Here is a 12,083-nt window from a genome sequence, read left to right on the forward strand (position 1 = left end):
AACGAGAAGGCGACAAGAGCGACGTCGTCTTTGTCCAGACTGATGGCAAAAATTGGGGGCGAAACAGCAGTACATACTAATACTTGCAGGAGTTGTTACATCCATACTCTTGTACGGAGGAACCATTTGGGTGGACACATTTAAACGCTCATAGTAGGTTTAGGTTATGAACTTATCGCCTATGCGCACTAAAAGTATGCTCTGCATACAGAACAAGTATTTTCGGGACACTTCCACTTGATCTTTTGACACAAGAGAAGCAGTTGAAAAAAGGAAAGCTAAGTCATAATTTAGACAAAACAGCATGACGCAATGGCAAGCTAGGTGGGATGGCGCAACAAAAGGCAGGTGGACAAATCGCCTCATCCCTAATATCGATATATGGATAAAAAGACAGCACGTTGAGGTAGATTTCTACCTAACACAAGTCCTTAGTGTTCATGGATGCTTTAAGGCCTATTCCATCGCTTTGGGAATGAAATCAATCCATACGGCGACTACTGACCACGTACTCCTTTCATGCCACCGGTTCAGCACTCAGAGAGGAAAGCTCAATTAATGTCTCGGAAGCGTAGTTACAGTTGCAGAGCCAATATGATTGGAAGGAATTTATGTAAAGCCACTTTTGCCCTGGTTACACAGCAACTCCGCAACAGCAAGCAAGTGAAGCGTAGGCAAGCAGGACAGACGATGTAAGACGCACACACACATCATATTATATGGCTCAGACCAGATAAAAGTCCCGCTTGGCTTGAAAAGTTTCAGCATGAAGGGGGCGAACCTCTCAAAAAATCGTATAAGTAGCAATACATTGCTGCATCCGGACATTACTGACTTAGAAACGAACATCTTAGTTGTAAAATACCAAGGGTAGGTTTAATACCAAACCCAGACGAACCGTAGGTGGAATCATGTGAACAGTAACGAACGTAGAGCTTTGTGCTCAACCAACTCCCGACGACATAATGAACAGTGGTACCAGGGGGGTCGGTACATAGACGACAGGAGGTTTAGTGGGTTAGAGTCTCACACTGACGGTTTTTGGGATTAGGCTTTCGATGCTTCCTCCTAAAATTAGGTACTATTGGAAAATCTTGTTTTCCATCGCTGGTACGAACGTGATCGCAATTATGAAGTTGTTTAAGACAAGATCAGTGATTATTCGTACGCTAGCTTAAGAGGATTGAGTGTGCGCAAGTGAAGTGTGGTTTATACATACATACATACACACGTGTATGTACATCGCTCGTTTAACTCCGTATTTACCTTTTGCGGGTTTGTATTCATTACTTAGTGCTTGTTGTGTAGTGCCAGTTGTTTGTTGCTGCCATCAACAGCTGGCAGTATTAGTGATCGTCGAAAAGGTGAGCTCAGTTGGAATCTGATACTCGGCGCGAGCGAACGTTGAGCGGAGGTGAAACACGTTGACGGCGTACAGAGCAAAGACGACGACGGCGACGAATCGTCACAGCAGCGATTCCGGCCTTTGAATGCTGGACGCCAAGCAAACCGAAAATTTTTTTGAAAGTAAAATTTGTGTTTGTAAATTGCGACATAAATTTACTCGTACAATGCGAGTCGAATATAACTGTTTAAAGTGCGAAATTATGAAAATGAAATGATAAAAAAGTGATAATTACTTGTGGATTACCTGCTAAAATTGCACACTTTTTACATGATTTTTTTCTCTATTAATTTTTAACAACACAAATCGTGTGTTTGTTTTTTTGTGTTAATCATGTGAAAGCACTGTAAGCTTTTGAATATTAAAAGTTTACTTGTTAATAATTCAAACGAAATTTGCTTAAAGCTGCATTGCAAATTAACCGTTACAACAAAAACAAAGTGCCTACACCGACAAACTTTGCATTTTTGATTGGAAATTAAAAAAAAATATATATATATTGTCAAAGCAGAAATTCGAAAAACAAACTACTCCAAAGCAACATTGCGAAAGTATTTTTTGCTATATTTTACTACGAAAATGTAAAAATTTGCAATTTTAATTAATTGGTTAACGGAACAAAAAATAAACGGCAGTGTCTTGAGTGTCTGTAAAAATTTCAACATACCTGCATACCCATGTACGAGTAGGCACATATAAAAATAAGAAGCAGCAAAATATACAAAGAAGAAACAAGAAATAAAAAAAAAATAAGTGCTTAAACAACAAATAATAAAATACATAAGCAAAGTAAATAGCAAAAAATGGTTACTCGACGCCTTTTGTTGGGTGACAGCTGCTGCCATCGCAGCAACAGCTACCACAGCTACGACGACAACAACAACAGCAGCGATAAAAACCGGCTGTATAATATGAACGACGACAATAGCACTCAATTCGATATTGAAAAACGTAAACGAAACCGAAATACACCAAATTGTGAAATAAAAAATAAAAATTTTGTATCAACTTTTCGTATATCATTTGTCGGAATTTTGTCATTGTTGGCCATGGTCAATGCAATTGTCGCTGTGCAGGGTGCTGCTGTTTACTCGAGTAAGTGTTCGCAATAAATTTATCGCAATTAAGAACAAAATATGTTTTTGCTATTTTTTTTTTTAAATCACCTTTTTAGGCAAATTAAGATGCACCTAGTTAAACGCGACATCTTTGTTTTTTTTTTTAATAATGTCTGGGACTTTAGCATGCCAAACCTCCTTACCCTGCAGTACCGATATACGACGGCAATATCGTTAAGTATATTTTCGGACGGCTAACTAGTGTTTGGAATTAGTTAGTGATTTTATAATACCGCCCGATCGACCGTATAGGGTGAGATACCGTTTTAACTGGTTATTCTTCTTCTGTGTTGGGCTCCTCTGAATAAAGTCGCCTCATAAGATGTCAACTAAGCAAATCGTTCAGCTTACGTGACAAGTACGAAATCAATTTTGAAGCACTTTGGAAGTAGTCACGAATTATATTCATACATAGGTGCAATAAATTTAAATATTTATCAGAAAAATTTAGTAGTCATCTGCGCCTATCCCAAAAGTGGCATAAGGGTGGTCCAAAAATTCAAGTGAAAAAAGTAAAGTCAGAAATTTAACGCGCTCACCCCCCCCCCTACGATTATTTTATATCGAAAAAATTTAAACTGTTTTTTTTTTTTATTTTGAAATAAAAAACTATTTAGAGGGCGCTCAAAGCTCTCAAAGTTATATGGGGAAAAAGACAATATTTCGTTGAAGTAGTACATGTATATGTACATATATCCGAAAACTCTGTTTCTCTTCGGGAGACTCCCAATAGTAATACCTAATTGTTTATCAAACCATTTTTTAATACTAACGTTTTATGGTTGCTCCCACTGAATTTTTTGAGGGCTTTGTTTGACCTATCAAAAATAGTTATTACAAAAAAAGTTTATATAAACAATTGCGTATTATTATTGAAAATCACTGATCGAAAAATATTGATTTAAAATAATTATATACCTTTTCTNATAAAAAACTATTTAGAGGGCGCTCAAAGCGCTCAAAGTTATATGGGGAAAAAGACAATATTTCGTTGAAGTAGTATATGTATATGTATATCCGAAAACTCTGTTTCTCTTCGGGAGACTCCCAATAGTAATACCTAATTGTTTATTAAACCATTTTTTAATACTAACGTTTTATGGTTGCTCCCACTGAATTTTTTGAGGGCTTTGTTTGACCTATAAAAAATAGTTATTACAAAAAAAGCTTATATAAACAATTGCGTATTATTATTGAAAATCACTGATCGAAAAATATTGATTTAAAATAATTATATACCTTTTCTATGAAAAATGGTTTGTTCTCATATAAAATACAAGTAAACCTTTGAGCGCTTTGAGAGATTTTCGGCATAGAACAATCCAAGGGGGATAAAAATTCGGACTTTACTTTTTTTTGGGACCACCCTAATGTATGTATGCATATCTATACTAGCATCTTTTTAACTACATTACGTATTTACATACCTATCTTTTTTGGAAGAGTATTGTAACCATCTGCGAAACTGGTTCGTACAAAGCGGCAATGACAATTACGCAGAGCGATAATGGCAACACATGCAACAAGCAAAAGCACACGAAAAACAACAAAGTCAACAGCGACGTCGAATTGACCCCAATTGACCGCCGCCGACTATGATAGCCATTTCTAAATTGAAGCGCTAAGCGTTGCATTTTCTAGCGCCAATCTTTGGCAACGCGCGCTATACTCACATAAATGCCTAAGACGTTCGATATTTCTCTCATTTCCTCTTTCTTTTTTTTGCCCTCTTTCTTTCTGACGCTGTGCTGCGGTGCTGAACCAACCGTTAGATTAAACGCCCCACAGTGGGAGAAATCAGGAAAAAGCTTGCCATATATCGTAAAAATTAACCTTGAGGCTTGAAATTTGGAACACAAGCTTCTTTAGTGAAAGAAAATCCGCTCACAAATGCGCCAATTTGCGTATAACGGGATTTTTCTATCTCGCAAAAAAAAAAAGTAAGTGCTTTAACTATTGTCATGTGGGCTTGCAAGAGCTAAGGGAAGGTCACCTAATTCAACTTCGAAATGTTAGGCCCTGCCCATGGGCGTAGCCAGGTAGGTGCAGGGGGGTGCTCGAGCCCGCCCCTAACTTTCAAATTTTCCTTATATATATATATAAGATAGTACCCTGAAATACCAGCTTAATAGGGTCGAGCCCCCCCCTAAATTTCATTCTGGCTACGCCGATCGCCCTGCCTAAAAGTGTTGCATACTGGTTTTTTAGGCAAAAGCAACATATTTACTCAGTCGCATTTGTTTTGCTGTAACAATTTACCATTACAATTCAATTACATAATATTTCATCTTGGCTGCTCAAATTTCCTAAGGAAAAAAAACTATAAGAATATATGGATAGTTCACCGAAAGATTTAACATTTCCATAAAATCGTTTTTTTTCTTAGTGTACTAAAAAAATGAAAATTATTAAAAAAAAGTGACATTAACAAAAAAAAAAAAAATGCCAGAAAAAAGTCATGAATCTAGGCCTTAAATACCGAAGCTGGAGCAAAAATATACATTATAGCTAAATCTTGCCTCAAAAAGGCAAATCTGGGCCCTATTGCACCAACGCGTACTGTCTTTTTTGGTAAATGTGAACTGCAGATTCAGGTTCCTCGTACCCAAAATTTGCTAAGATCTTTTCGCTTAGCATTTAAACATTTCGGGAAACACTTGTCAATGACTTTGATAGATATTTTACCTATCACTACCCAAGTGACTTTCTTTTATGAAGTTAGTGAAACGCATAACTTTGCGCAACATCGATAATTGCCTAAAATGCTAATGATACGTCATTGGTGCAATAGGGTCCTGGTCACACAGCGCACGACTAATAGTTTTCGCTCTTAATACATACATACACGGCTTGAATAATTTAAATCGGGTAGACTAAATTTTTTTATGGCATATCCATTAACGAGAATGTTCAAATTAATTCAGTTAATGAATGTTTGCCTATTCCATTTTTAGTTAAACGATCAAAATTGATTTTAAAAACAAAATTTATAAAAATTAAATCTTGCAATATTTCTCCACCAGATTGCGAGGAGTTTAGTTACCATGTTATACAACATAGCATAACAAATTTAATTTTTTAGTAAAAGATTAAGTACTCGTCTTCTAAACCTTTCTCTACTTGTCTGGCTTTACCTAATATCAGCTATTTCTATGCGCCTTCGAAACACTTCGAAACATCTTGATTGGTGAATACATCAGAAATTAGCATCTGGAATTAATTTTTCCGTTTTCCAGGCTGATAATAAGGTTTCGAAATAGGTTGATTTCTGCCTCAGATGAATCTCTATGGTAAGTAATGTTTTGTAAGCCAATATGCTTGCCTTCGCATAGATTCTACCGATACGGAGAAATAAGTGCAATGCAAAAATATCTACTCCGGAGGTGGGCTCAAATTTTCCTTAACGTGTTTTTGTTCAAAAATAGTGGCACACTTATCTTAGACAATGCATTCTCTTCAGTTTTGCATAAGGAACAATATTTCATCGCGAAATTGTATTTTAACGAAAACTTAAAATAGTTATACTAAAAAAAAAAGTAAAAATAACAACTCGCGATTATATAACCATACACAGTCAGCTAACACGTTTATTCGTTTGGCTTAATTAAAAAGTGATATATGTAATTTAAAAGTAATTAAATATTGGCATGCAAAATTTTTATACAGTATTTTTTAAGCAAATATGTATTTATTTCTTCATGTATATAACAATTTTAGAATGAATTTCGAGTGTGTCAATAAAAATTAAAAAAATGGAATTGTAGTTTCTCAAATTATAGTCATCTTTTGCTCATTCTAATCTTTTTTTTAAATTTGGTGGCACACTTTATTAAACTAGTTTCTTTCGTTTTGGCAAGAAGAAAATTTTCATCGCTTAATTTTAGCATTTTGAAGTATCTTAATTTATTAAAATTAAAAAAAAAATCATAAAATTTCAAAATTACAAAAAGGTTGCTACAGATATTCTGCATGCTGTCATTTTTAAATTTGGTGGCACACTCTTGAAACTTCACATATACTTTGTATTTTGTGCCAACGTCTCTAGCTTCTTATATGAACATGCTATTTGAAAACTTCCCAAAGTTATTGAAAAAAAAATAATAATTATGATTTTTTCGAGCGAAAATGAAAATATGAGTAATTTCGATACTTTTACGCCAAAATAAACGTTTTAAGGCAAAAATGGTTCAAATACTTGATTTTTATTTTTTTTTGAACTCAATTGATTGAAATACTATATGCAAGTAGATTGCTTTAGATTTTTTTTTCTGGTGATAGAAGGAAGTGACACTAAAAAACAACAAATCGTGAGATTATCTCATATATATATAGACACTGCAATCCGCAACAACGTGCATTGACCCTCGGTATATCTACGATTTTATCTAATTATACTGCTACTTCCGCTATCTCTCTCAATAGCCCTCAATATAACTTCACATTACTTCATGTGAGTATAACACTGTACACATACATGCACCTACGACCTCATAGGAAGTGTTAAATATTGAATTTGAGACCTCCGTTTCATTAAGTCACATAATCCACAAAGCATTTAACCACAGAAAAATTTTACTAAAAAAAAAAATAAATTTTCATTGAATTAAAAAACCGCAAATATGTGCTCGTATGTATCTTCTATCAAACGTTTGGCATTTTCATATGTATATACTTATACATAAGTATATCGAATTCATTGGCGCTGCAGTTGCAACTTCCTCTACAAATGTTGAAAAATATATTTTAACGGCATTGAAGTTGCTTCGCTGTTAATGACTTTTCTTACACCTAATAACACAACTGAACAACTGTTATACTTCTTTGCTCAGCGTGCAGCGTGAGCCATACATTCGCATGTACATTAGACCGTACCAGAAAATAATACGCCGTATCCTTCGAATTTAAAGTATTTTTGCATTGTAATTTCGTTTTTTTTTTGTTGCCGAACAGGGGTCTACTATTTACATTTTTTGGCATATCTTCGGCACTAACATTCGGATTTGAAGGCATGGCATGTCAATGTTCTTGTCTTGAGGAACATATTTTTGCACCAAAGTTCATTGACCTCAATTGCCCCGTTCTAATACTTTCCCAACAGATCTCAGTTCTTATCCCACTAACGTATCACCCTAATAGCAGTAAAATAAAGCTCACCGAAACGCATCAAACTTTTGCTAAGAAAGTATTTCGATTACAGCAAATGAACTATTTAAAAGTTTTTTTGTTTGGCGAACGTAAATTTCACCGAAAAAAAAAAACAAAAAAAAAAAAACATTTTGCAAAAATGCTTTATGTGTACGTACAGGTGCACGGCGAACGTTTTTTTTGCTTGTAAAGTTGTACGGTCTAATGTACATACATAGGTACCTAAATGCATCAGTATTTATCAATATCTGCACACTCTACGTAGCATAAATAGTTTTTTTGCGTACAGAATTGTGTTGTATGCAACCTCTTAGTACATCTTATTTTTTTTTATCTTTTGATTATGCTATGTGCCGTATGAACGGTTAAATTTTTTACTGTTCTTCCAATTACCAATTACGAGTACTTCCCCTTCGCTTTAAACAATGAATTTCTTTTGAATAAAATATTCAATTATTACCGCTCGGTATGGGCGCGCACTCATGAGAATCGCTTATTAGCAAATGTTCTTCTTTCCACTTCTGCCTTTTCGTGTGAAATGCAATTATTTAAATAAATAACAACAAGATGTTGCACCTTTCCATTGAACCCAATTAGCTTGTTTAATCAGAATTAGCCTATAACCGCAGGTTTCACCCCACTTTTTTTATAGGAAAATCCGTAATAATTCTAAAATGCTAATATTATATTTATGTTCTCATTTTACTATAGCTGTTTTATTATTTTTTTTCAGCGAGCTAAAGTATTTAGGGCGATACAAATTATGGAATTATATAATCCTGAACGACAAAAATCCCTTTAAGCTTTAAATATTTCCAGAGATCCGCCGCGTAAACGTATATATTTCCCGGAGTTTCCACGCCCGGCTTTTAATATTTCCAACCTTAAATTCTTCAATTTACGTAAAATTCTTACAAAGTTATGCATCATGAGAATTTTAGATCATATCGGCAGTGCCACTCAGATATTTTGGTAAATATCAATACGAAATTCCACTACCACATCTAAAATGCTTTTAGAGATTTGGGAGATCACGGAACCTTTTTCAATATATTCGTTATGAAAGCGCCGCTACCAACTTCCAGTACTCTACTATGTATAAACGCTTCCGGAGATAAGCAGCAAAAAATCTTTGGTATATATGGGTAGTGCCACACCCTCTTTTTCAATAGCGCCATTTTGCTTTATGAGTATGGATAACTATTCATATATATAAGCACATATGTATCTCCATACCAAGTTCCAATGCTGTACCACAAACACTTCCAGAGATACACAGTATGAATTCGGATAACGTTTGATATATATATATTTCTTATATTAGCATACCACCAAGTTCCAATTCTGTGCCTCAAAAACTTCCAGAAATACGCGCTATAAAAACTTTAGTTGGTATGGGAGGTGCTAGGCTCCTTTTTCCAATAACGGCCATATGAGTACCAAAAGGCGGTGCCACGCCCCCTCGATATATACTTTTAGTCTATGGCCATCCCTAGGATGTCTGCAGTAGGTGTGTAAAATTTGGTTATAATCTGCCAAGCGGTTTTAGGACGCAACACCGCAAAGTGGTAACCGAGAGGAAAAAAGTCAATCTGGTGTTTTATTTTAATTCTTACTTGGACGTAATATACCTACTGGAATATAAACTGAATATCTATTGAGCCACATTCAAACATATGGACGAAATTTCGGAGTAATACTCTCATCTATGTATGGGGAGGCACCACTGTGCACCGTACGAGTTTCCACTAAACGAGACCCCTCTCGCAGTCGGGCTCCGAAGGGAAAAGAAAAAAGGAGCACGTGTACACATTTTCTATAATGGCATTCGCATAACGTTTTTAGAATGAACTTTCTTCATAAACGCGCTAATTGAATTTGTAAGTTCAGGGTTGAAATGCGCCATTAATGATTTTGCACGTGATTATAATTACAAGTTATGTAAAAGTTAATATTAATCGAAATGCTCAGGTTTGTAAAGTGGGTGTGGCTATGATTTGTAAGAAATCTAGCTGGAAAAAACAGAATGATAGTTAATTGCCAGTGAATCGCTTAAAAATTTCTCAAGATTCACGTTTGAAAAATTTAAATTCTATTGTTTACTTGGGTCTGATTTGGTTGTTTATTTAGATTCAATTGAATTTATTATATTCCTAGATATACACATACAGTTGTATACTTACATACAACTATTTAGATTAACTTTATAATGCACTTGCTTTTTTAACAAGAAACTGTGCTGAAGGAACAGGTATTTCTGCTGCACTTGCTTAGGATGGAGGGTCGATAAGCCTGTGATTAAAAAAAAAGAAAAACTATCATTTTTTCCTGTTCGGTGTTCTTTGATTCTTCTGGTAGGGTGAGAAATTTTTTTCTAGCATCCATTGTCAAGTGTGACTTTTTAGCTAAAAATATATATTTCACAACCGACTTTGCTTTGATTTCTATACACTTTCGTCAGAGATACTGTTTTTTTTCGAAAAGTGAGTCTGGTGTGCGTCATCCAGCTGGATATCAGCTCGATCATTCCGATCAGTGATGGGTTACCAAGCACTACGTCCGGCAGATAATAGTCGATGGGAGAAGTCTTATTATTATTGATCCATGCTCTCGTTTTGGATGCGCTAGAGTACTCGTTAAATTTAAAACTATAAGTTCAGTGGTTAATAATTTAAAATTCTTCTCAAGATTCAATTAAACTAGAGTCGAGCGAGGGAATAGAATTTACCTAAGCTTAAACACCCCAAAAAGGCAAGCCATTAAATAAAAGTAGCACTCTGGATTATTTTTTTTTTATTGACAGCAAACAAATCCAGAGCTTGGTTAATCCATAATTCAAATCGTATCGCCAATTGTTCGTTGCTTATGGCGTTATTTCCATCTTTATCGCCGCACAAATTTATTTGCTGTTGTCTTCTATTTCACGAATATTTTTCACCTTTCTCTTACTTGCGAAATACAGTGGCGTGCAAAATATACAGCTAAATTACAAATAAAACGCTCACAATTGACGGTTATGTATAACGCTGTAGAGCAACAGAACATGGCAAACGGTGATTGTGCCACCACGCGCATGCGCACTTGATTTATGCGCTCATTAGAGCGGTAACTCCGGTACGCCTGCTTGATCTCGCTTTATGATAACCGGCATTCGGGTTCGCAACTTCATACCCACCTAAGTATGTACGTATGTATTTTGTATTTGTAATATTTATGAATGCAGCCAGCAGCCGTGTCTGCTGTTGCCGTTAACATTTTTCGTGCATCTTTGCCGTTGCCTTTTTTTTCTGTTTTTGGTTTTGCAGTCGCAATGTTCTTGCAACATGAACCACTAAAGAAGATGCACATTTCGCAATGGCAGCAGCAGTAGTCAAGTCCCGGGACGGGCGGCACAGAGCGCTGTGCATGGCTGGTTGGCTGGCTGCTTTTGCTAGCCGAGCGTGTGGCAAAACATTACTTATTCATTATTATCTTTCCAGCCGCCAGTCGCGTGATAACTTATCTAACACTTTAGCTCTTCAGATTTTTATGCACCTTGTTGTTTGTGGCATGCAACTCGCAAGCTTCGCAGCTTAACCCACTCACGGGTGGAATTTTTTGTTCTAGCGCGATTGTCGTTGGCCATAGGCGTATGTAGGTATGTGTGCTTGGACCATTATATATACAAAAGTAGGTTTAAAGTGGTCACTTCAGTGTTTTTTTTTCTATTGCTGCAGTGGTAGTTAACAGGAATTTAACTGTTTTTATTAGAAAGTTGACGGGTCAAGATTTTTGTCGTTCATCGTAAAAGCCAAATAAAACACCAAACAATTTGACAACCTGACACGGAGATTTGCCTAACCTACTTTTGTTGCGGAAAAAATGCTTTTCTTTGGTAAATTACAGATTCATTGTGGGGGTACAAAAAGTTGACACTTGTAACTGTTCATTTGCCGAGTTGTTGGCTTAGTAGTCAATGTTCATACTCGTAAATAGATGCAAACATACTTTCAGTTATTTTATTTAGAGAGAGTACTTATGTAGTATAACGATGTAGAAATAACGATGTCAAGCGCACATATACAGGGTGTCCCAGAAGTAACGTGCCAAACTTTAGGCGAAGGTAGGTGGGGGGGTGAGCTCCCTGATAAACAAAAAATTTTCAGGTAAAAGTGTCACCGTTTTTGAAATATTTACATTTTTTCGAATTTAAAAAAAATCGTGCCTTTTCATGTGTTTTCTTTAACTGCAACTACAAACCGGGCAATACTTAGTAAATTTTTTATGTAAAATACTTCCAGATAGTTGCCTCTCCATACTCAAATGCAATGTAGTTAAAATATATTAAGGAACCATCATAAAATTAGGACTATTTCTGGATTTTTAACTTTTTGATATTTTCTTCCCCAACTTTGACTATCTCGGGTGAAAAAAAA

The 12,083-nt window shown here is 35.6% G+C and overlaps 1 protein-coding gene across 2 annotated transcripts in view; it reads left to right on the forward strand.

Moving 5' to 3' along the window:
- Positions 1 to 2,035: 2,035 nt before the first annotated feature.
- LOC108358385 (uncharacterized) overlaps positions 2,036 to 12,083 on the forward strand; it is a 49,552-nt gene continuing 39,504 nt past the window's right edge. For both annotated transcript variants that reach the window (XM_017609677.1, XM_017609678.1), the window contains exon 1: positions 2,036 to 2,500. In XM_017609677.1, coding sequence (XP_017465166.1) covers positions 2,209 to 2,500 — 292 coding nt within the window. In that variant the 5' untranslated portion in view covers positions 2,036 to 2,208. The remainder of the gene's footprint in view (positions 2,501 to 12,083) is intronic.

This window comes from Rhagoletis zephyria, unplaced genomic scaffold (genome assembly GCF_001687245.7).
Source record: "Rhagoletis zephyria isolate East Lansing unplaced genomic scaffold, Rhagoletis_zephyria_1.1 Rzeph_scaffold_00246, whole genome shotgun sequence".
Taxonomy (NCBI): Eukaryota; Metazoa; Arthropoda; class Insecta; order Diptera; family Tephritidae; genus Rhagoletis; species Rhagoletis zephyria.